The following is a 27,369-nucleotide window of genomic DNA, read 5'->3' as shown; positions in this document are numbered from 1 at the left end:
CGTAAAGTTCTGAAAATCTTTTTACCCTAGGAAAAAAGATTTATACTTCCAAAATATTTGATTACCGTTTAAGATTCTCAAAAGGAGGTAATATTGATATCACCAGCAACTCAGTTCAATCAGAACTTCAACAATAAGAAAATAAAATTGTTAAGCTCACACTAAGGTTTATCGTAGAACATTCTAAGAGAACTGGAATGGTTCTATTTTGTTCAAGTTTCAAGATAAATGAGAGATAACAAAGGAACCTTTTAGCTTCCACCCATGATCATTGAGAACCTTTTCAAAATGTATTACTCTCATTTGTGGCCCACTTTTACTGTAAGGCAATATTCTATTCATGAGTGAAAAGAAAAAAAAACAGTCTTCAGTGTTTACATTCTTAATAATGACTCATTAGAAAATCTGAGTATGTTGATTTGATGGATTAAATTTTAAATAAATTTTAAAATTAATGTCTCAAATTACCTTAATCAGTCAATTATTTTAATCTAATATGCCATGATTACTAAAGTGCATTCCCTAATCCACCATCCAAAAGTATAATAGGTATTAAATATATTTGTCATAATTTTCTGATTTCAAGAAAAAAAAATCTTCTCTCCTTCCCTATAAATATCAGACTAATGAAAAGTACCAGAGTTGATGTTTACAGAAATAGATACTGTCAGGCACTGAAATGGGACAAGTGACAGCTGGGCAAAACTACAGGTACGAAAGAGCAAATGGGAAGACAGCCACAGTGACTAATGCGCTCTCCAGTCCTCCGATACGATTCCATGGCATCTGGGCTATGCTTTTCTAAAAGATATTTAGCCTTTGCCTCAAAAGAGATATTAGATATTTTAATATACAACAACCAAAACTATGGAAAAAGCACTATTTCCTACAATCTATCCTTTGATATAACCAGTCTTTTGATTTAGAATAACACTTTGAAACATGAAAATATAAATGAGATTTAATAGTAATATATTCACAACATGAAGGCAAGCAATTACCTAACTATTCAACTTGAACTAAACTCCTAACATGAAATCTGTTGCACAAAATAATTAATAACAACAACAAATCATCTAGCTTTGATTAAGCACCTATTATTGTCCAGGGCTACATATCAGCAATTCACATAGATCATTTCTAATACCTATTATAACTGTGCCATGTATTTAACTCTATTAACAGGTAAAGAAACTGAAGTTCAAAGGGTCTTACTCTAATGTAAACAGAACGACAATGTTGTAAGAGCTGTTACTCAGATCTGCCTATCTACAGTGTATCCTCTTTCTGTTACACCAGTGACCTTCTAGGACAGGCATGCATTTCATAGTACTGCATCTATTAACACAGACCTATTGTTTCAAGTAAACACTTTTTCAAAAAGTTTACAGGTCATATTCATTTTAAATTCATTTTAAATTGTACCAGTTCACTATTCAAGGAAGCTAGAGGACAGATAATTGCTAAATTAAGATTATTTATATCCTTGACATTTTTCTAGGAGAAATTTCCATTGTCTTTAATTCAGAATGTTGGCCTGGCAAAAGTAAATACACACTTTTTGAGATTTGGTTTAAAAAATAACAGATTCACAAATTTTTTTTCTTCTCCATAAAGGACACGTCTATACCCAGTTTATAAGATTAAACAGAGTTAGTTTCAGAATTCATTAAAACAAACACACAAAAATAGAAAACATTCATGTGCCATAATTTACTTGATTTTGGTGGTCCAGACTACTTTGAATTAAAATTCAACAAAAGTATTCAACTCATCTCTCCACATTAAAAAGTTTTGTAAAACAGACCTTCAAGTCAAATTGCATATCTATTTTCAAACATACCTATCTATCATACTGGTCTTAAATCACACCTCTGTTATGTAGATAAAGCTATTTTTAATGTGTTTAAATAATATTAATAATGCATACTTTAGATACTTCTGGAAAGTATGGATATTTTTAAGTTTTAACATAAGCTAGAGAAACAAACGAAACTTTTAAAAATATATATAAATAACAAACATATCGAGACTACAATAATGTACTGGAATAAAATAATATGCATTATATATATTCCTCTATGCATTTAAAATGGGAAGCCATATTTTATAATTTACAATATAAACCTATTTTGCTACCTCCATATCATGCGAGAGCTCATGACAATCACATTCTCTTAATTGATGAGAGTTGTTTTCATCATATCTTAAAATCACGGTTAATTATTAAGCCTTGTCAAAAATGCCTACCTCTGTAGTGGAAGTCTTTGGACACATCTATGGGAGCCCGTTCTACTGCTGATCTCTTGTAGACAACATGAATCCTTCCTTTCTCTTCCTCCATCTGCTTTCCTCTTTCCAAGGGTTCAATGAAATACTCATCATTATCACTTTTTATCATTCCAGCCTAGAGAAAGCATACAATTTGTTAACTTTTAAAGAAATATCTATCATCTTTACCTCAAAAGTACCTTTTTTAAATGGCAAGACTATAATATATGAAAACGAATGCTTTGTCTTTCCACTTCAGGCTATAATTTTTAAATGGTCAAGGTATTATCAAATATTATTCATTCGTAAGTTATAAATTCATATATTCATGTATAAAAAAAAGCATGTAAGGTAGAATAAGAACTTTACATTTAAGCATGAGAAAATCATACAATGTATACATTTCATCAGATTGAAAAGGAAGTGCATTTATATATTCTCTAAAAAAAAAATCTTATGGAACTTATAAATTCAAAAAACATTTCTAATTTCCCTTAATATCTCACTGTAGAGCTTCTGCTCATGTATGTTACATATTTTTAACTCATTTATATCTTCCTTTCAAACCACTATGGCAAGAGAGGAATAAACTCCATACCGCACTTAGGACACAAAGTTATTTATCTCCAAATAGCCTTTTTAAGCTTCATTGGAAACTCCTAATTCTAATACTTATTAATTTGAGGAACTCATGTGCATCCTACCTTAAGCTAACATCATGATTATATATATATACATACATATATATGTGTATATATATATGTATATGTATGTATATATATACACACACACACAAATATATATATTTCCTCAAGTTTCACCCTTTCACACTAAAAAGATTATTCTTACATTTCATTCCTTCTACCTCTCTATTTAATGTCTTTTTCTGATTATTTCTTCTATTTATTTAGAAAACACCAGGACTATATATTCAGTACTATAGCTGAAGAAAAATAAGGGTTTTGTTTGAAATTTGTTCTTCCTTAAATATCAAGTCTGCATTACAGTCAAATTGCTACAGCTCATAGCTATATTTCAAAGGTCATATGTAGTATTAATTTAAATTTAAATTTAAATTTAATTTGAATTTCGGTATATTTATTTGAAAACAAAGTTGAAGAAATAATGTGCTAGTGTGAGAACTGTAATGATTTCAAAAATATATATCAGATCTAGAGGAAATTTACTCAATATTTTCCCAGGAAAGGTGACTGGCAAGGAAGGGAGCTCTCATCCTTTCTAATTTATGTTGGTCGAACATCTCTACCACTCTGGTGTCATGCAACACAAAAATGAAATCCTACCAAATAGCATTTGTTTTCAGTAAATATGCCTCTGACGGTTGCTTTTCTGTTGCATCCAAATGTGTCTCCTCCTTTCATTGTGGCTTCTGTCACCAGGTACACCCTCTCTCCCCTGAGTGTACCTCACAGGGAAGTCTTAACAGCTTTAGTGTCTCCATGTGCCACACCTGTATCTACCTAGATGCTGTGAACTTACAATCAGCCCTTGAATCTATGGGGACATGTCTTACAAGAAAACATCCCCAGAGCCCTTTCACCATGCTTAGTCCTTACACTCTTAAAGAAACTTCTAGCCTTCACTGGAAACACTGAGCTAGTGGGCATTCAATAGCAATGGTGATCTTCCAGACACAAATATTTGGAGTTGTTTTCTCATCTGATCAATTACTTTATCTCCAGTCCTGTATTGTAAAACACAGAGTTGCTTCTACTGTCAATAGATTCACCTCTTCTAAAATACAATTTCCAACATTGTTCTCATGCTTTTCGATTATCATTTTTATCTTAAGCACTGATGTCACATTCGTACATCTCTTCTTACCAGAAATTTTAACATCATTGTTTCTGCCCTTCTCAGGCATGGATAGGTTAATACTACTCATAAAACATATCCCATCTAAGCATAAACACAGTAAACATTTGACAAGTTAACAAACAGACCACATCCAAGGCTGTGACATTTAGTCTTATTGCTAAAGCCACCTGTTGGTGGTAGACAGGGTTGTTAATTGGCTTTCCCTTGGAAACAAGTTTCATCAGCATGGGGGCTTCATATTCATCTTTATTACAATCTTTTTTATGCCCCAAATCCATTTTTTCCCATCCTTCTATTTCCACTGGTACTTCCTTAGTTATAGACCTCATCATTGCTCACTGAATTACAGAAGCTGCCTCCTATCTTGAGATTTCCATAGGCCATAATGATTCTCTTAAATGAGTACCTAATTCTGGATGGAAATAGTGGTGGTCACTGAAGCAGTCAGCAACTCTGGCTATTGGGAACACCTGAAAGTGATGGGGAAGGCAATGAAGATTAGCCCTTTGAAAGACATTTCTACATACCTTGTATTGCAAATATTTAAATCCCAGACCCGCTGATGTTACTTATTCCACTAGACTATAGACAAAACATAATTTAACACAGCTAAACCTCACCCTTGGAAGGCAATAAAAATGTAAGTCAGGTTGAGACAATATCATTGGCCAGGAAAGGGCCTGGTTATGTGATCGCCGATAACTCCACGGACAGTAAATTTGATAGCCTACCCTTTTATTCATTAATTTAAACAAAGTTAATGAAAAAAGTACCTTATATAAAGTACTACAGGAGACAACATGGTAATTAAAAAATTCTCAAAAACATGGTTTGTTTGTCCTCCAGTTGAGGGCAGCCTTGTCAAGTAAATAAAGTGTGTGCCTATTCAATGAGGAATACAACAGAAAGTTTAGAAAGTAAGTGATATTGTAGTTGAGGGCCAAATTAAGTGAAATACCCCCCCCATATCTCTCTACAAATAATAAATTACCAGTAGTTTACTAAAATCTTTCAACTGAAATCTTCCTAGTTCCCATATAAATGGGACTTCACTTGGCCACAACTATTGTTCATACTGTCTCACATTTTCACATAGCGCAGCAGACAAAATTGTTCTTTCAAATTATCATATTAATTTAGACAAATTAGAACATGGTTACAAATGAACTGAACATGCAATGGCTCAAAACATCAGGTGCATCTTTCTTGCTCACATAAAAGTTCAGGACAACTGTACATCAGCTGAGAGGGGATTCTGTTCCACAGAGCCATGCAGGTGTCCAGGCTGGTGGTGCACTACCACTTTAATGCAAGCTCCGGCATATGCCCAGTCACAAAAGGAAATGACAGGAAGAAGCCTAAATGGGAGGTTTAATGAGCTATTCCTAGTTGTGATATTCACCACTACCACTTACTCCCCTGGGTAGGATACATAGCCAACTACAGAGAGAGCCAGGAAATGGAATCTGGTTGTGTGCCCAGGGAGAAAAGACAAATGGTTCTTTTTGATGAACAGATGGCAGTCTCAGCCTCAAACAAAATCATGTCTCTCCTTTGTCTAAAACACTTCAGTTGCTTCCTTTTGCACTTAAAACCACACTCCCTGCCACAGCCTTCAAGGCCTGCGTCATCTGGCCCTGCCTATCAACCCCAAGCAGTGCCACTCACCCAATTCACTGCCCCAGCCTTAGCGGCTTTTGTTGAGTTTTGGTTTTCTTTCGACATTTCCAACCTCTTCATAGCTTCAGGCTTTTGAATGCTATTGGTTTTGCCTAGAACTCCCTTCTCCCACCCCAGGTCTCTGCTTAAATACTACTTCCTTAGAAATGATTTTCTGACTTCCTCATTCCCACATAGATTAGGTGCCCGCATGTAAATTAGGGTCCATCTTAGCCAATCATTCCAACTCAGAGCAATGTGTTCTTTTCTCTCGGGGCTCTTAACAAAAATTCCAACTTGTTTTTACCCGATGTCAAATTTACTGTTTTCTCTCTGCCCACAGCACCATCAGCTTTTGAGGCAGACTTGTCCATCTTAATGCACCTCTATTTCCTTAAGAAACAGCACAATTGGTGGCAAAAAAAAAGTCTTTGATACATTTTTGATGAAAAAGTCCATGAATGGATGGTATAAATGAGAGGATCAAAAATGTTCAGACTTGTGGTGGTCATGGAAAGGTGGGAGGCCTGCTGTGCTGGTGGCGGACCAGAAGGTATGAGAAGCAAGACAGTTCAGGTTTGAGCAAAGAATGTAAAGTGCAAAAGCCCAAGACATGCTTAAGGATAATCAGTAACCCATTCGCTCAGAGAAGGTCTGTGCAAGGCAATTCTGGAAAACGAGGCTATGGAGGGTTTGCATTACCTTGACCTACCATATAGGAAATTCCTAAAATCTGAAGTCCAGACCATGGCCTGTAAGAACCCTCCATGGCCTGACATTGTCTATTTTTCTGGCTTCTATTACTGCTTTACACCTGCTGTTTCTGCTCCAGCCACATGACCCCCACCTATATAAACTTCCCCTTCACTCTCTATGCCAGCCTTTTTTATTTTTCAAGGGTGCACATGGATGATTATCTGTTACCCTTCATCAAGCATAGACTTTGTCATATCAATGCTGTCTCCCAGGGCCCAGAGCAATGCATGGCTCAAAGTAGGTGCCTAATATTTGAGACAGAGTAGTAGAAGAAAGTAAGAGAAGAGATGGACAAGTGGAAATAAAACATATTAGAAGGAAATTTAAAAGGAATAGTGAGAGAGATGGGAAGAAAACAAAATAGAGTATAACAGGCATCTAAGTAGGAGAGTTTTATCATAGTAAAAACAGCTGCAATGAAGAAGACACAAAGAATGAAGATGGAGAAGGAAATGACACAATTAATACAAGTATCTAAAGTAGATATTTAGGGCTAAAGAGATATTACAAAGAGTTATGAAAAAAGTAGGTGGCAAAACCACATATAATTCAGACCCTAGACTATATAGAACCACTGTAGTAAGATTCTTCTGCTACTCTTCTCCCCACACTATTGATTTTTCTCCCTCACTTGCTACCAAAAATGGAGTGACTATTTTATAAGTGTTTTTAGACAAAACTGCTCATGCTTGTTTGGTAGGGGGAAAAAACATCAATACTAATAATTAAGTATTGAAGTATCTTTTACCCACTAAGATATCATTTAGGTAGTCACTCATTCAATAAATATTTTCGTAAGCTCAAAGACCATACATTACCACACTCTAACATTAAATAATGTACCCTCCTGCTCTCAGGTCCCCGTAGTCTTATTTCACAGGATACATTTACTACATATGATGATGAATGACTTAAAGGAATAAAACACAATGTATATAAAATAAAAAACTCTCAGACCATTGCACTCTAAATACTAGTATTATTTACAATGCTGCCAGAAATTTACAACTTTTAAATTATAATTTAGAAATTTTTAGAAATGTCACGCATAAGATTACATATAATCCTGAGATTGTTTAAACAGATACAATCACTTTTAATCCATACAACATGATAACATTTCATAAATTTCTCTTTATGACACAACCCCCAGCCCCCACCCACATTTACAATTCTATAGTCCCATGTACTGAACAGGAAATATTTATTATTATATTTCTCACACTATTTTTCAAAATTTAAAACAAATTTTTATAATAATTTTGTTTAGTACAGCTTTAAGCATATTATATCAAACATATTTTATTACATTTTAATTAAGTCTTCATATAGACCCTTTGACAGAATTTCAGAGGGGACAGTTATAAAACAATGATCTATGCTAGAAATCCAACTACATAATTTCCCTTTCATCTGGTCAACTCTTCCAGCTACATCACTCAACACTGCCAAGAATCCAGAATTAAGCCAAATAGCCTCAGAGCACAGAAATAGCTATCACAAAGGACTTACTCACTAGGACAGGTCCTCACAGTCACATTTGACACCCAATTCTATAAACCAGGGTAGATGGTTTCCTAACCCACATCAGAGTCTAAATGGCAAAGGGGAGTTAAGGATGTGGGGTACAGGGAGTTTCAGATGAGATAATGTCTATGAATGCCCTTTGTAAACTTTAAAGCCCTACAACAAATATAAAACTCAAGTCTTTCTAGGTTAGCGATAATAAATATTACTCATGAAGGAAAGACTAAATTGTGTTTGACTTGGTTTAAAATGAAAATCAGTATAAATGGCATTGTAAAAGAGTTCCAACAAGAGTTACTAAGATATATATATATATATATATATATATATATATATATATATATATATACACACACACACATATACATATATATATATATAAATAAATAAATTCTGTGCCTGATATTCTAAAAAACTTATGCTATAGAAACGTTCCATTTTTTACTGTGACACTCAAATGTTTTTATTGCAGTGATTCTCAAATCTATTAAGGAAGGAGAGTAGTGCTAGGTAGCTTTTTTTTGCAATGGCAGGAAATATGTGCCAAATAATGTAATATAATACATAACTGAACCTGAAGCTTACTAAATATTCATTATTTTGTGCTAAATTGGTTACAATCTTAACACAACATGGAAAAGCACTAGTAAGTTTTAAAAGTCTAGTTTAAGTTTTAGTTGAACTGTTTTAATTAAACTTAGCTTAGCTTTAAGTGTCTAGAAGACACACTAGGAAAATTTTATATTAATGTTGTGTGTGAGAGAGAATAAATGTAAATATAATATTTGAGAAAGATAATCATTATACTTTAGTGGTACAAAAACTCTATCTTAGCTCATTAAGTTTCTATAAAAACCCATTTTGAGTGTCATCATTTCATTATGTTACTTCCTCCAATATTTATTCTATTGATAAAATAAAACTGAACACCCTGTCTGGTTCCATTTCAGCATTAAACAGATATTATTACATGAAGGTGATTTCCAAATCTTTTGTAAATTTTAGTGGGTGTTTTAATACCCCCCAACTTTCTACAGAGCAGTTTTTGGAGGAGGCAAAATAGTTGAGAAGGGCTATAGAGGAGAACAGATTCAAATCTGTATTTGTTAACCAAAGACACTATTTACTTACATTAAAGAAGCTTAATTATATGGGATACATTTGGATATAGTTTATGAAGATTAAAAAGTAGCTAAAATACCCCCTTCGAGCCATGCCACTGATTTCTATAAAGGTTTCAATTATTTCAAAGTCAGAAGCAATTTTTACTGTTTTTGTATGGCCGGCATTTTATCTTTATTTCTATGTTATTTATCATTGTCAATCTTTTATGATAATTTTTTATGTTAGCTGTGCTAGAGCCCGGAAATTAAGAGATTCTGAGTAAGATGTCAGTTGAACTAAAATACAGATTTGATTAATTCCAGATTTATATTTGGGTTTGGCTGGTATTTCATTCAACAGTGATCCTTCTGGATGACTTCTGGTTCACAACAGCATCTAACATAATCCACTGCAAAGCGATAACCCTGTATGTTTTCATAATCTCCTCCTCGAAGAGGAGGAATGGGTCTTCTGGTCGGACAGGTATTATGGCTAGAGTACTGGATTTCATAAAAAGAAGGACTATGCTGGCTTGATTCACAATTCAATTAATTGCTAAAGCAAATAAATCTAACCTTAATCAGTGACATTAGATATCACTATTTCAGTTCCTTAATTAAAGAACATAATATCTGATTCTTATCAAAATCTACAATGCGAGAAATAAAATTCTAGAAGCATTTCCTGAAGACTGAAGAATTTTCTATACGTCCAGGCTAATTCCACTAATTTTCCCTAATCTCCATTACAAGCCCCTGCCTCCATTAAGCCAGGCCACCATTTTTGGGGCCCCTATGAGGACTTTTTTATTCAATTATACAAAGTTTCAAAATATCAGCCTATGATGAAGGAGATCATAATATAAAAGACACCCAAGAAAGCTCATTACTATAATAGTAGTATGCTTATTATTGAGAACTTCTCTCAATATCATAATCATATATTATATACTGTGAGAATCCAGAAAAAAATAAAAATAAAAACTCTCAGATATTAATTTAAGGAATAATTTTTCTTCTCCTGCAAAGCTGGTTCATTTTTACTCATAAATACTGTGCATTATATAGCTGATCAATATCTGCTTTTTGTTGTTGTTGTTGAGTTTTTCATGTTAAAGCATTTTATCTAGTATTTTTCCTGAGCCATGATATAGTCAATGGAGACATAAAAGAAAATCTCTAAGAGAAAACTTGAATTACATATATATCTAAAGCCCTAATGGAATCAAATTTTGAAATATTCGATTTATTAACATGGTCAATCCAGCAAACCAATAGATCTCTTCTAATTAGACATGTAGAATTTCCTTTAATCTTGCCATTAACATACCTAACTACTGTTTAAAGATAAGATGAACCTACCTCATCTTAGAAAATATAATGGAGGGAACTAGCTTGGTTGACACAAGATTTGGGTGCTCGTCATAGCTTTGTTATTAACTAGTATGACTTTTGAAAAGTCATTTAAGCTTTATGGGCTCAGTTTAATAATCTGAAATATTATAAAAGTTTTACTAGATAATCTCTAAAATGACTTCCAATTAAATTATCTTGTAATGTTAGAGCTCCCAGTAAAGACATGAATCTGACAAGCTGCTCCCTGCCAATGTCCCAATACCCACTTATTCCCATGATAAATAACTTGAAATATGATCATAAAACTAAAATAAAGTAGGTTGCAAGCTTTAGTATGCCAAAGAAATTAGGTCCCAACCTCAGAGACTTTTTCATGTTCCAACTCCAGAGAGTCTGATTCAAAAGGACTGAGATAGGAATCAGAAATCTGTAATTTTAATAAGTGCTTCAGATGTTACAAATAGTAGTAGTCTGGAAATTACAGTTTGAGAAAAGCTACCTAAAAAAAAAAAGTGTCAATTAAAATTAATTTTTGGATATTCATTCCCTTACCTCAAAACAAATTTTAAAAAGATGACTAAACATGAATAAATGAAATCTATGGATTCTACATAATAATTAAAATACATAATAGTCTATTAAATATATAATAATATATATATATACATTTCTCAGGTTTTTAAGAGTTTGCAGAATGAGTCAGAGTGTTCTAAATTAACAGTAATAAGAAACAAAAACATATTCTTTCATTCAGTAGAAAATAGATATCTACTAACAGCTGTCACAGGAGAGAAAAAACTTTATAAATTACAACAATTAAAAAATAATTTAAAATAGTTTAAAAACACTTAAAAATTCAAAAGAATCTAACTTTTTTATCTTAAAAATTATTCAAAATAGCATTATAATATGTACCAAAGTACACGATTATTCCAAACCTTCTTGAGTCAAGGAGATTAATGATTAATAATTAATAAAGCTAGGACTGTATATTATAATACATTATGAGGATATATATTAAAGATATATTTACTGTTCCTAAAAAGATAAGTTAGATCACAACTAACACTGAGTTAAAATACTATGATATGTGTAAATAAAGTACGGAAATTTTGCTTGTAAATAGAAATTTAATCCAGATCAGTTCAACTATTCCTTTAGAATTTGCTATTTTTCTGCTATTGGGTGCATATTAGTAAGACCACATCATTATCAATGTCCCCTAGAGCAGTATTTCTTAACTTTATAGTATAATGAATACCTAGAGATCTTGTCAATGCAGGTTCTGACTCAGTGGTCTGAAATTGTATATTTCTAATGAACTCCAAGGTAATATTGATGCTTCCAGTCCCTGGACAACACTTTGAGTAACAAGACCTTAGGGAATTTCAACTTTATGGGGTTAAAGAGAAGAAATTCCATGAATTAGATATAGGTCAATGTAGCAGAGTTTATTTTCCAAAGATGACCCGCAATACAATTTCCCATCCAAACTGCTTTTCTCAATATGACCTTGCCACTCCACCCCCATCAATAGATGAAGTTTAATTTCCCTCTCCTTGAATGCAGACCAGCTTTAATGACTTACTTATAATCAAAAGAATGTAGTGAAAGTGTCACTGCATTATTTCTGAGCCTAGTTGAGAAGACAACTTGAAGCTTCTGCTTCAGTCTCATGAAACACTCTTACTCAAGATGCTTCCTCTCAGATCCAGCTGCCACACTATGAACAGCCCAAGCCACATGAAGAGGCCATGTGTAGGCACTCTGGTAACAGTCCAAGTCTTCGAATCACTCAGCCCAGCCACCAGACATATGAATGAAGAAGCCAGCTCCCAACACTCAGCCACCCAAATCACTCCCAGTCTTTTGAACATTCCCAGATGAGGACCCAGACATTCTGGAGCAAAGACACTTGCCCTCTCTGAATTCTTGATACATAAAATTCATGAACATAATAAGTAGCTGTTGTTTTATACCCTAACTTTGGATGATTTGTTATGCAACAATGGAAAAGTGAAAGAATGGAGTTAGAATTAAGGTAGAAAAAGAACGTCTAGTAAATAAAAGCAAATACTTGATCTTTACCTATTATTTTTAATTGTTTAGATAGAGTTATATAGCTAAGAGAGGGAAAGTCTAGGAATAGAAACAAAGCTCCAAAATTGTTATAAGAACTCAAGGGAAAAGTCTGGCTGGAACAGAAGATGAGTCCTGAGATGAGTCAAAAGATCTTAACAGAAATAGCATGAGAAAAATAGCAAAGGAACTTTGAAGCCATCAGCAACAAATAAATTACATGGAAATCTCAGAGCATATGAAGGAATTAAAAAATAGAACATGTTCTGTTAAGACTTTAGGATGGTTTCTGGTTCCATCAGTGAAACCTCTTTCATTAAATTAACTAGAATACCCATAAAAGCAAAATATAAAATCAAAGTAGAGAGAGCAAAGGAAATGCTGTAAGGAAAGAAACAGAAGCAAAGCCAATAGGATACCCAGTGGGCACAAATAGGAATGGGAGGAAAGAATTATTCCATAATGGCTAATGTAGTTAATGGATTCCTGTAGTACTTCCTCTAACATTTTTGAGACCCTCCTATAGGTCAGGCATTTTCCAGAAACTGGGATAATAGTGACAAATATGAAAAAGTCACTATACCATAAAGCTTAAATTATTAATGAGGACAATAAACAAGAAAATTATAATCTTGCATATGGTAATAAGTATTATGAATCAATAAAGCAGGGTAAAGGGATAGAGAAATTTGGGAGAAGTAAAATGAGAATGATCTATAAGATCTGTATATACTGACTATAACCAAGAAAGATCCTATGAAGAAAAAGTGGTGAGAGAAAAAGCTAGAAGTTATCATGGCTAAAGTTACCAACAGATAAGAAAGCCCAAGCTAATTCCTAACCACAATCCATTGGGTGTTCTGGTCAGAAAGTTGGGAGTTATTCTTGACCCTTCTGTAACAGAGGATGCTGATAATCACCAAAATCTGTGCTGTCCTCTTCTTTCTAGGCACACAGGAGAACTACATTTCCAAGCCGCCTCTGCAGTTAGGTATGTCCTGATACTAGACAACAGAATGTTAATGGAAGTGATATATGCCGCTTCGTAGCCTGAACCATAAAATTCTCCCACAGCATCCTCCATTTCAGATGATCAGAGAAGACAGCTATTTGTATTTCTTTTCTCTCTCTGTCACACCATAGAGCTGACAATGGTGATGTCTACTCCCCTTAGGTACCCTCTTCCATGGCCTCAGCTTCAAGCCATTTGAGTCCTTGATGTTGAGAGACAATAATAACATCCTGCTCTTGATAGGCTCTGGATGCCTCACCATCCCATCTTGGTTCCCTTATCTTAGCCACACCTCTTTAAAGAGTCCTTTCATGAAATTTTTCTCAACGAAACCTTTCAAAGAATGTCACTGCTCCCTATTAGGATCCCTGTTAGGATCCTGACAGAAATACCACTCTATCTCATTAAACATTTGAATAAAAAGTATAAAACTTGGGTATTAAAGATAATACAAATGAGAGAACATTAGAACTTAGAGTGAACTTGAAAATCACCTGAGCTAATCTTCATTTTATACTCATGGTACCAACAACCAATAATGGAATTGTTAAGTGGCTTTTTTCACTTTACATTTTCTATATAAACATTATATTTAGCTTACATCAAAAAAAAATATGTCTATATGCCAAGCTTTTCACATATTTCAGAATGTTTGTTTATGATATAATATTTTCAGGAAAAAAGTAACAAGATCAAATTCTTAAAATTAGCACTCAGAAACTAGTTCTACATTGGAAGAGCATCCACCTCAGCTGGAAGACAAAGAACATATATTTCTCAGTTCTCATACTTTCAATGAAACCTTACTCTGTTTATAGGGCTGCCAAATGGCTGCACCAGCCCAAAACAGTTTACAGTATTGAAATATACTGACTTTTTCCCCTGATGATCTTCTTATGATGGCAAAAACAAGCTTTAACCACAGATGACCCTGATCATTAATGTCAGCTCCTGATGAAAAGCCACACCCTGCCTGCAAGTCGTATTAAAATTTCGCTAAAGCATCTCTCCAGCTAGTAACTGTAAATGTCCATTACCGAGCTCCACGGATAAAGATTTTTTCTAGTTCCCTCTGTTCCCTCTAAATTTACACTTGCTCTGTAGCACTCATCTCATATCTTGAGTCTTCCAATGATCTTGTTCTGAGACACAACATTAACTAATATATCCCATTCCAAGAAAAAGTGAAGGCATATCTGTCAAAAAAGGTATACTCTGCTTCATAGCAAACCTTGACCTGGCAGGTTAGACATGAGGCTAAAGTATTCGTTATTTTGAACAGCTACATTTGATCTAATGTGTTTCGGGCACAGACTCCAACACGTGTCACAGGATTTTATTTAATCCTGCTGAATCTTTCCACACTTTTGCCATATGAAAATGCAATGTCACACAAACATGATATTGTTCTATAACAAAACTTAATAAAGTTACATGCTGCTCCTAAAATATGTCTCTTTAATTTCATAAACTTAGTGAAATAGCACACATGTAAATGGTTTTCCAAGCATTTATACTTGTGATTTCTTACAAAATCTCTAAAGAACAAAGTATGCTTTCTTTTATGTACGCCAATTGATTAATCCTTTTGCTCTTTTTCAATTGTAGATGTATATCACAGGGATGTGAGCTGGTATTCAAAAATTAATTGTTTTCAAAAACAAAACATGGTTTTTACAGAGTGGCTGGCCTCTCTTGCTTCCAATTACTATCTAGTGCATCAATCAATTAGGTTAGTGAGGTTGATTCTATTAAAAGAATAGCCTCTGACTTCAAACGTGAGCACATCATGATCTTTAAGCCCACTTGAGATCAGAGTAGAGAGACTGATGCTGGTCTGCAACCTGAGATTCGTATGCTACAAAGAAATGGGGCCTCCATCCCCCAAAAGAAGTTAGTTATGCACCTGTATTTGAGGTCCAATCATATGGTACTATAACAGTGACAACAATGACAATTTGCTCATTCAGTCTTTAAAATCACCTGGCATTACTTAAAAAGCAGCACTCAGAAGTTAAATGACATGCCCAAGGTCATGTAGTGAGTGGCGAAACTAGGACTCAAACCCATATATTTCAAACTCCTAACCTGATATTCTGTCTACTCTTACAGAATAGAAGATCTCAGACCTATAAGGAATGGAAATCCTGGAGCTTCACTGTAGCCTGAGGAAATCAAATAATCTGAGGTTGGATCTGATGACAGTCAAATTTCTAAGGTAGCCTTCATTAATGTTCTTATGATTGGCAAAGATTTGTAAGAAAGGAACTCTCCAGGTCTTCAAAGTTATGGGGAAACAACATTCTTAAATAGTCCTATGAAATTATGAATTATTACTGCCTTTCAGGAAGATCATTTAAAATTAAAAATTCTTAAAAATGCATATATCTTTTGACTCAGCATTTCCACTTTTAAAAATTTAAATTTATACATTCTAAGTGGAAACGATAAACAGAGATTAAATAAATCAATTATGGCACAGACATATTAAAATTGGGTTCTCGATGCATTTTTACTGCCATGGAAAGATGCTGAGCTTTAATGTTTAGCAAATAGGAAAATGCCATGGATATTTTCATCACCAGAACCATCTGACATCAAAGATTTGTCATCCAACTTCATAAAATATTCTCAAAGAAATTAAATACTTAAAAAAAAAATCTCTGTACTAATTCATTGCAACACAAAGATTATCAGATGACTAGTTTTGCTCATGGATCTGTATTTTACTTAGTCGATATTAAGGATTTTATAGCCATGATCACAATCCAATTTCTATCATAACTTATCACTCTTAAGCAAGTATAATGATTGAAAAATTGACACAGAATATATTCTGCTAAGGTTGTGTGATAAACAACATTCGCCTGTTCCGAAGCTCTCAGCCAGGTCTCCATATTAGTCCACTATGAACCAGTCCTCCAGGGGGCCATGACAACAGAAGCAATACAAGGATGAGCTCTCCTGCAGCCACATGGCTTTATGTCAGTACTAACAATAATTCAGACCCATAAAATGAAAACAAAAATTATTTCTGGTCTTACACTACTAGCTGGAGTCCTGTGGTATATTTATATTCATTAATATTAACCAGGTAATATGCTAATAGCAGCAATGGCAAGATATAGGCAGATTTGAGGAAACAAAGGTATCCTTACTATTTATAAGATTCATTCCATTAAATAGGATGGTGTTCAATCTGATGGAACTGTTTAATTCTTTTGAGTTAATGCAAATGTTTTGGGGGTTTTGTTCCTTATTAGTTTTAGCTATTGTGATTTAGAGTAAAGTTAGTCCAAAGTTAACTGACAGCACCCTCTGTTACCCTACGTGTGTGAAAATTAGGGCAGAGGGAAGCAGCATGGCTACACACAGAGATACCTGGAACAAGACAGGGATTCACGGTCCCATAAATGAAGCCTTCTGAAAGGCTTGGTGTATGCTATTGTTCACAAATGAAAGTTCCTTCTTTCACATAGAAAAATTCTAAAGCAATGGTGCTCAAATGTCCTGGTCTCAGGACCCTTTTATACTCTTTAAAATTATTGAGTCTCCCTAAAGAGCCTTTGTTTATGTGGATCATGTTTTTTGGTATTTATTACATTAGAAATTTTAAAAACTATTATATTTGTTAACTCATTTTAAAAATTAGCCCCCTTATGTGGTAGAAATTTTATGAAAAATAACTATGATTTTCAAAACAGAAAATTTAGTGAGAAGATGGCGTTGTTTTACATTGTTGCAAATCTTTTGATGTCTGACTTAATAGAAGATAGCTGGATTCTCCTACTTGCTTCTGAATTCAATCTGTTGTAACATCATACCTTTTGTATGTAGCATCTGGAAACTCCACTGTACACATGAGGAAGAATGAGAGTGAAAATAATGTCTTAGTATTATTACAAAAATAATTTTGAACTCACAGACTCCCTATAAAGGTCTTGAGGACATACAGTGACCAACCTGCCTGGTTTGCCTAGGACTTCTCTAGTTTTAGCAATGAAAGTCTCAATTGCTTATTCCAGGCAAACCAGGATGACTATACTACACTATAAGAACAGCGATGTGAAAACAAGGTCAAAAAGATCAACTTGCTTAAGATCATAACATACACTAACTACTGATATGCCTTCGAAATCCCAAGGCTACCTAACTACTGGGTATATGTACATTTGTTGTTAATCTTACACAATGCTTAATAATAATGCATTAATTTGAAACAAGTGGAATCTTCTAAGTAGCATATACTTAAGCTTACACAAAGTAAAGGTTAGATGTGTTATATTAGGAAATGTCAAAATTAACCTATATTTAATTTTTTGTGGTTTGAGACCTTGGGATTAAACCAATGTAACTTAATAACCCCTAAAATATATTTATTTTTAAAAAGAAAGGTAGTAAATGCTATTTCATTAAGTAGTCACAAAATGAATCAGAATTCTTATGATCCCAGTAATTATTAACTTGAGCAACAACAAAAAAGTATTTAGCTTCCTGAGAATTAGCTCATTTTTCAAAAAGCTTTACTGAATAAAGTGTGTTAACCTTGCTGTATGACATTCAAGTGCCAAACCACATGTTTTCCCTCCATCACCTTTAGGTCCTTTTAAATAAAATTGTGCATGAGTAAGTCTTTAGTCAGATAATGCAGTCATCTGTTTCCATCATTTTTCTCCTCTTTTTTTTTTTAGGATGTTTCCTTTCCTTAAATGTTATGTATATAACAACTAACAGTGACTGGTATAATCTTTTAACAATTCCTAAGGTTCTTTTTTTAAAAAAATGAATGACAAAACATATTATTTAGATTAAAATATTATAAGAAATCACCATCGTAACCGGAGGTCTTCCTCCATGTGAGATATTTTACATTATTGAATTGGCAATAGATATTAATTTCAGGCTCGAGACATTTTTTTTTTTTTTTGCCATCTTTCTCACAAAATTAAATGTGTACCTCAGTTGCTATGTTACCGGTATAAGCCTTACCTTGGCATAGAAATTTTGTTTAAAGAAATCATTTTCTGAAAAGGTGTTTGCTGAAACTTTAAAATATATTTCCAAAAGCAATAATTCCCTAAAAGAAAAAAATGTGGCTTCCTTTGCCAATTTTATTTTTTGAGGTTTTTTTTTCTTTACTTTTCAATTGCCTATAAGATCACTACAAAGGATATTTATAATTTTTTAAAGGAATACGTCTTACAACGTCAATGTAAAATTTGAGAAGACACACAGAACATTAGTTAACAGCTTTTCTACTTCAAATAGAAAAAAAGCAAAATATTTTATAGTGAAATACCACAAATTAATATTTCAAACTTAACAACTTAGATAAAGGTCACTTGCATTTGCCTGAAAGAATAATACTAAAAAGATAAAAAAGCGTAAAATAGGCAAGTGAAAGATGATCTTCACAGTATGTTTCAAACACATTTCAGAGAAAGATCTGAACCTTATTTTGTAATCATGCATCAAAATCTGGTAAATTTTAGAATCTAAAATGTAGCTTTTATTGTAGAGCAATTGCTGTACAACAAACACCACCTTTACATACTAATATCACTGCCACCAGTTTCTCCAAATTTTAGCTTCCTCTCCATAAAGCCAGTCAACTTTTTGAGGGGGAAAAAAAAGCAGTTCTCCATGTAAAATCTTCCATGGATACCTCTTGCCTAGAAGGTGAAATCTGAACTTCTGAGCATAGTATATGATGCTCGTTCCATCCCCCAAGCACCTCATCTTTTGCTAATTCATTCCTTCAACAAGTAGGCCTTAGTGCCTTTCAGCACCAGGCCCACAGTGAAAGTTCAATCACACATTTTGCATCAGCTACAGCAACCCCTTACAGCTCATATTCCCGCATGCCTTTGGACACATCTTCCTTCTTCCTGTGAAGACACAGCACAGTGCAGGTGAGACCTTTATACAAGAGGAACAATTCAGAAAAATTAAAATTGTTCACTGGTCAATTCTCTCCATCCATAAATAAAAATAATCTCATTAAGTCCCATGTTCTCATGTAAGGAAAATACATTAAATTTGGATTTCTACTCTTTTTTTACTAAAAGAATTCAAATTAGAAAATGACCACTACTTTTGTGTGAGATTTTTTTAAGTGAAGTAAAAATGACATACAATAAAAACAGACCTAAGTTACTCAGGGTAATGAGTCTTTAAAATTGCAAATACCTGTGTTACCAGCACTAAAAACAAAATATAAGGTATAGCCATCAGAATCCAAAGGTTTTCCCTTTTCAGTCAATTTGTCTCTCTAATTCTCATGCAATCACTTTCTAATTCTACTATCATAATTTTTTTAAGCTATTTTCTGACCTCATATACATAGAAACATAGTGTAGATGTTTGAATCTGGCTCCTAATAATGTTTTTGAGATTCACTCATATTGTTGCATGCATTAGTAGCTTATTATTATTTCTAAGTAGTACTCTATTGTATGAATATACTATACTTTTTACATATTTATTATTTCGTATATCTTCTTTAGTGAGATGTCTGTTGAATTCTTTTGTCCATTGTTAAAAATTAGTTGTTTCATCTTTTCATTATTGATCTGTAGGATTTCTTTATTTAGTACACAAATTGTTTTTCACATATATATGTTGTGAATATTTTTCCTAATCTGTGGTTTGTCTGTTCATTATTTTAATGGTATGCTGTGATGAGCAGAATTCTTCATTTCGATTAGGTCTAATTTATCAATGGTTTTTATGGTTACTGTTTTTTGTGTCCTATTCAAGAAATTTTATGTCTACTCCAAAACTTTCCAATAGAAGCTTTTTGGCTCTAGGATTACATATAGGTGAATGATCCACCTCAAACTAATTTCTGTGCATATAGTAAGATAGAGGTTAAGGGTTCTTAAATGATAATTTGAATGGATAACTATTTGGGAGTGACAGGGATTCAGCCCTGTGTGGGTGTAGTGGAGCATCAAGCACTCCATCTTTCCACTCTGGAAAGAGGGTGAGCAGCCTCCTCCACCAGGCTCAGATGCCTGCTGCAGCTCCAGCCATCGCCTGGGTCAGGAATTCAGATAGGACACAATGAAGATGGCTTGTTTTTGTTCCACAATGTCTGGGGGACTAGCTGGGAAGATGTAAGGGGCTGGAATGGCTGAGGTCTAGAATTATCTGAAAGACCTTCACTCACACATCTGGTACCTAGACTGCCATCTCACAAAGACTTGCCTCTCCAAGTGGCCAGGCTTCTCACGGTGTGGTGGCTGGGTTCTGAGAGAGACGCTTGAGGTGAGGGGCATCCGATAGGGATCCCCTGGTGAGGAGCACTAAAGGAGAATTGCTCAGAGTACCAAGAAAGGCAGCATTGTACTAAAAAGCTTACTGATACATTTTAACTATTAGAAACAAAGAGGCAGTTTTCCGTTTTTCCATCTTGAAATTTGATATGTGGCTGTTACTTGGAAGTTTCTCGTCACTATCTGGAAAGAGGTGAAACATAACCTTGAGATCAAAAACTGGACCCCTCACTGGAAGCTTTTTGACCTTGGAGTAGTCACCTAATATCTCCAAACTTTAGTTTCCCCCTTTGTATAATAATAATAATGCAATAATGAAAGGATTATTATAGTACATACTAACACATTATAAAATAATAATAATACAATGGAATAATACTACCTCGCTCTATTATCCATCACGATGTCTATAACACGAGAAGTAATTTTCATAATTTAGTTTCCTACTCTTATCTGCCTGGTAAAATCCTATTCAGTCATCACAACCCAGTTAAAAAGGTATGTATACCTAAAACTCCCTTTCTTACCAGGGCAAAATCAGTTCCTCATATTTCAGCCATAATACTTTAATACAATGTTATGATTATACAGTTATTTATTCAATAAATTTTTATCGAATCACTACTATGAGCCAAGGACTGTGCTTGGGAATATGTGTACAACGTTTAATAAGAACAGTTTGAGTCCTTATCATCACAAAGCTTACCCTTTAGTGTTAAAAATGTCTTTACCTGCACCTAAATAAGGAGGTAAGTGAAAGTCACCACTATCTTATTCAGTATGTTAAACAGGACAAGGGTCTCAAGGTCTGGGCGGTTCTTCTGAATGCTATTCTTGCTCAATGTTAAAATGTAGCACAGTATTTTGCAGATGCAGCTGTAAACAGGATGAGCTTGATAGGAATCCAACCAGGTAAGTGTAGCCAATTGCAAAGAAGAAATCGACTTATAGTATAATTAACTGAATAGTGTGTACAGGCAGTGGCTAAGCATCCCTTGAAGGAAACAGAGCTTTGGATGTGAATCCTTTATTTGCTGCAAGTAAATAAAACTACCCCATGACAACCACATCTCGAACCCCTTGAGTTCTGTAACAAGTACACTCTCTGGCAATTGTAGGCTCTTACAAATCTTTGATTTACTTTTCCTCAAGAGATAGAGTATCTTAAACCTTGTTCACAGATAGTTTGTTAGGTGATCAAGCATAATCTGTATGAAAATAAATTAGTGCAATTTTAACAGGTAATGTTTCCATTTAGGGAAATTTGAAATCCCAGAGACAAGAGAATAAGAAGAAAAAAAGTGGGTCAAGAAATCTCACTCACATTCCCAGTTCAATCAGTCCTGCTTCATGTGTTTACTATTATTAGTTCAATTATTCCTCAAAATTCTGGCAATAGAAAAGAATTGATGCTGGTTCTTCCTGTGTCATCTATGGTCATTCACGTGTGACCTATTGGTTACCAGTTCCAACTTACCCAAGTCTAATGGGATGCAGAATGGCTATCAAAGGAGACGGTCATGTATTTATGGAATTGAAACACACAGCTAAGTAATCACCCTAATGAATAGTCCTTGTATGTATCACCACATCCTGCAGGAAACCTAAAGTGCAGCTCAGCTATAGGCTACGAGGGCAGCAGGCAAGGGGACACATGCCACATAGCTGTTTGTGTCTGAGTGAAAGTGGGTCCGGTGCTGACTTTCCTTCTGAGGAGAAAATACAAACACATAAATGCACAGACAGTTCCTTCTCCTGTTCCTAGAAAAACAAATAAAGAATTCCCTGCTACCCTCACCAAGTTCTAAATGAGGAGGTAAAAGAGGTACGCAAATCTGTGTGTGTGACGCATGATAAAAATTTATTCCTCTTATGTCTTTCCAAGATCATAAAAAATAAGTTGGTAGCTGTCATCATGGTCTTATCCTGGACATTTAAGGATAAACATTAAACACCTTCGGGTATTTTTTTCCAATTTAAATCTAAACCTGGATTTACAATTACCATCTGTTAAAAGTAATGTGTTCACATGTGCATTTCTCTTTTTTAAATCCATGGATGGGCACTTGTGTTTGGATGTGCTGAGTTTTCTTTCATTCTTGTTTTGCGTGTGCTACAAACACATTTTAAGGAATTAAGTAGTCAGTTAAAGTCTTACACATGGAAATGTCATATCTTAATGCTGGATATAATCAGAGGAAAACAATATAATTTATCTTTTTCACTTTCCAAGTCTGCATACAAACTGAAGAAACTAAAAGATAAATTCGGATCACAAAACTAGATAGTTCCTAAGAGCCAAAAAGTGGAAACAAGCCAATGTCCCTCAACTGAAGAACAGATAAACTGTGTAGAGTCATCCAATGGAATACTATTATGTAATAAAAAGGAATGAAGAATTGATGTGTGCCACAGCAGCGACAAGCCTTGGAAACATGTAGATGAAAAAAGCCAGTCACAAAAGAACACACCTTGTATGAGTGCATTTATGTAAAATGTCTGGAATAGGCAAATCCACATGGACAGGAAACAGATAAGTGGTTGCCTAGAACTCAGGGGAAAGGCAGCGGAGGGAGGAAGGAGAATGTCTGGTAATGTGCACAGGCTTCTCTCTGGAGTGAAGACAGTGTTCTAAAGTTAACTGTGGTGATGGCTGCATAATTATGTGAATGTACTAGAAACCACAGAATTTTAAATAGGTGAATTATATGATATGTGAATTGTGTCTTGTTAAAAAAAGGTAACACTTTGTAGCAGTGAATGATACCAGCATCTCCTTTGTGTATAAAAAGAGAATATGAAATACTTTTCTATATTTATAAGCATATATCTGGGAGGATACAGAGGGAGGCAAAATGGAAAGAGAGAGCTCTTCTCCTGAATCTAATGGCCACATACTGAACATACTTTACCTCAGCCAACTAGCGCAGCCACCAAATGTGCTAATTAATAATCTGTGGCAAAGTTTCTCGACCTGCTTCAGAGACACAATCAAATACATAGTCCTCGAGAACTTAGGTACTAGGAGGAAAGCAGTTCTATAAAAAGAGAAGGAGTTTTTAATAGATTTTTGAAAGGTTGATAACAAACAAACAAAAAAGAGCCAGTAAGAACAAAATAGCAAAATGTTATGTTTATCGAAAAGACCTAGTTGTAAAAAACAGACTAAACAAATGTAATGCATATGGGGAGCGGCTTCCTTAAAGAAATCATAGATCCAAACCAGGCAGTGTTAAAGCAGTGTTTAGTGTTAACCAGCTATAGAAAAATGCTGCCAAGTGCTGCCACTTTAACTCCAGGATAAAATTTCAGAAGACAATTTCATTTTCATATCAATCATGTCATGTGCCTTTGCCTGTGTTTATGAATCACTAAAGAAAGATTTTGGTTAGATACAAAAATTCCATGGAGAAAACATGACAAAAAATGCTAAGAGTATTACTGGGTGGCAGAAGTTGCAGGTAAGTTAAAATAATACAAGGATGTCTAGAGAGGCAAATAATAGAAGAAAAAAACTATAAGAAATAGAAACAGAGAAGGATCAATCATCTCATATACAAGAAGCTATGTGGAAGGGGTCCTCAGCCACTCAGCATGGCCGCAAGGCTACCGGGACTTTCAGTCTTTCTACTGTGTATACTTTAGGCTGCAGTGGTGTCTGTCCCGATGTTTCCAAGCTAACTGCACCGGTTCCAGGTGTTGACTCCTGACAAACTCAATGTCTCCCCCAAGAACAAGGAAGGAAGGGAGGGAAATAAGGAGGGACAAAAGAAATAAAGGTATTTCCTCAATGTATCCTTTTATTTGGGTTGCGGGGGGAGCCATTTTAAACATCCTTCGCTTGACTCTTCCTCAGGTCCCAGAACCAGAATTGGGTTACATGACTATGCCTAAACCAATCTCCAGTAGAAGGAATAACCATAAAAACTGGTTATTCTGATCATGATTAGCCTTTGGAGCTGGGGAGGAGAGGTCTTCCCTCTCAAAATCAACTGGAAGGGTAGAACAATAAACAAAGTCAGGGCTCTTCCAGGATGGAAGGGGAGCAACCATCACCGAAAGAAAGGTGATCAGTGTGGTACATGATCCAAACACCTTCTCACGTGCATAACAAATAAACTAAGGCTATTTACCTATAGCAGGGAAGACTATGAGGAAGTTTTCAAATCCATGAAGATCATTTGAAAGAAAATCTCCCTGATTTATTTGAAGCCTTACAAACTACAGCTCTCCGACAACAATATGTGAAGGCAGACTTATTAAAGGCAATAATTAGACTATTCACATATAGGCCGACTCACCATCTATTGAGAAGATAGTCTTTGACTGGAAGGTTGAACTAGCTAACCTAAGAATTTTTGAATCCCTGTAGTTTGGCTGAATCATGCATGTAGGAAACTTGCCCATAACTCCCCTTTTCATCTATCTTAACAAATCCGCCAATTCAAATTAAAAACCTAAAATCGATATTTTTAAATAACATAAACAACAAAATGATTTTCCATAGGTCAAACAGGCTTTTCTTGAATCATACAATATAGTAAAGAAAAATTTTAAAAATTCAGAGGGGTCTAAAGCAACTCTAAACATCAGTGCCATTTTCTTTTCACTCCTCTCATATTCTTCACTCACAGCTCCCCGTTCCTATCACAGGCAACTGCTCCCATGGTTCGTCTAAATAGAACAGATTGCAGATCATACAAGAGGCCTAGATTCAGCCAGAATTTACTGAGAATTCCTGATGCCTTTCTGTGATGTTACTCTAACTGCCAATATGAATGGGCAAAAGAAGTAATGAGAGAAGCTACCACAGAGACCATGGGGGAGTCCATTACTTCCAATTTACCTCCCTTTTCTCTCCGAGGTCTACCTTCCAATTTTCATTCTGACCTATTTTCATGCAGTTAATGTTGATGATTCTTCAAACAAATAATATCTCAACCCAAATTTATTTGACTTTAATAACAGGACTTTAGTCAATTGCTCGTAAAGGTATTAAGCTTATATTTAATTACTGCAAAATTTGAGTCAGGACATTCTTCCTGACACCACATTTGAAAATAAATATAATAAAACGTAGATGTGAAATCTACTTAGGTTTTTCCTATGTTCAAAAACAACTCATATTTTGAGATGTGAGACAAAAAGGACCTAAATTTAATTGAGAAAGGTCTTTTATGGCTCCACACACTTCATCCTAATCATTTACATCTTTGTTATTCACATATGTTTATAGCAGAAAAGCATAAAGAGCACAATTGACCCCAAAATGCAAAACTTCTAACTCTAATGCAGCAAATATCAACTAAAGTTTGTATTTTCCTTTGTTTCAGAAAGGAAAATAGGAAGCTACTCCATGCAACTCATATCTAAAAATGTAGACCCTTACCTTTCTCTGCTAGACTGGTGATTTCTCCAACATGTGATTTGCCAGATACATTGTATTGCTAGGCACATAGAAGTTTTCATCAGAGACCAGACCTTTTTTTTCTTAATCCCGAATAGTTAATTTTTTATTATAAATCCAGTGGGGACCTCTCTGTTTTTCTCATTTGATCATTTGCCTGTCCTGCATGCACTTCACCTTATTACTCTCTCCTCCCAAAGGAAGATAAAGTTTAAAGTTTCGGGCCCCTTACATGGCCACTTCTAAGGCCCAGGGAGAGGCCCTAACAATGTTTCCATAATGTATTTTAAGTTTTCAAAAATAAGATATTTTAACTTCAACTTGTTAAGGCTGCAGTCTCTTTCACTTCAACTTCCCCTCCATTACACTCGCTCTTATGCTGGGGGGCCCTGGCAAACATTTTTGGGACCTAGACAGACAAAAACTGAGTTGAAAGTATACTCAGTTTGGGATATATCTCTGTGGTCATAATAAACTTCTTGTATAGTTTAGTTATGTATAGTTGTCCTCAGTAGAAATGGCTTTCTGGGTGATGACAAAAATATCAGTAATAAACTGGTTTCTGTATGTCATCAATTCAAAATTATTTATTAGTCAATATGCATGAAAACTTTAAATATCCTGGAATCATAAAGCTCCTATGTGAAAGACACTTGATAGATGTTTTTCACAATTTGGCAATAATCCTGAAAATTTAAAGGACATTATCGATAATGGGCTATAAATTTAAAGGGACTTTTCAAAAATTATCAATAATAAAAATACAATTTTGATCAATCATGATAATTATCCTTAATCTGTGTAAAAGATATGACAAATTTTTTGTAATATGAAGAAACAATCCAAGATTAAGCACTCATTTCCCCTCAAAAAGTAAAGGGAAAGTATTATAAAAGTATGATGTGCTTATGTTAGTAAAGTTATTATTTTTCCTGAATGTTGTAAGATTTGTGGGATTTTTTACCTCTTTACTTTGTAATTTCTCATGATTTCTTTCTCATTATAAATAGTCATATTAGTACTTAATTTTGTATTAATAATTTTGAATTATTTTTCTTTAAAAGGACTCCCACAAAACCTAGA

At 34.4% G+C, this 27,369-nt stretch overlaps 1 protein-coding gene across 2 annotated transcripts in view; it reads right to left on the bottom strand.

The window, feature by feature from the left end:
- ADAMTS3 (ADAM metallopeptidase with thrombospondin type 1 motif 3) overlaps positions 1–27,369 on the bottom strand; it is a 222,895-nt gene that overhangs the window by 122,402 nt on the left and 73,124 nt on the right. The window contains exons 1-2 of one of the 2 annotated variants that reach the window (XM_016132937.2): positions 4,517–4,830; positions 2,251–2,407 (exon numbers count right to left, since the gene is read on the bottom strand). In XM_016132937.2, coding sequence (XP_015988423.2) covers positions 2,251–2,401 — 151 coding nt within the window. In that variant the 5' untranslated portion in view covers positions 2,402–2,407; positions 4,517–4,830. Of the gene's footprint in view, positions 1–2,250; positions 2,408–4,516; positions 4,831–27,369 lie in introns of those variants that run through there. The other variant, XM_016132936.2, reaches the window with a different exon arrangement.

This window comes from Rousettus aegyptiacus, unplaced genomic scaffold (assembly GCF_014176215.1).
Source record: "Rousettus aegyptiacus isolate mRouAeg1 unplaced genomic scaffold, mRouAeg1.p scaffold_m13_p_10, whole genome shotgun sequence".
NCBI lineage: Eukaryota > Metazoa > Chordata > Mammalia > Chiroptera > Pteropodidae > Rousettus > Rousettus aegyptiacus.
This window is presented reverse-complemented; position numbering and strand designations above follow the sequence as displayed.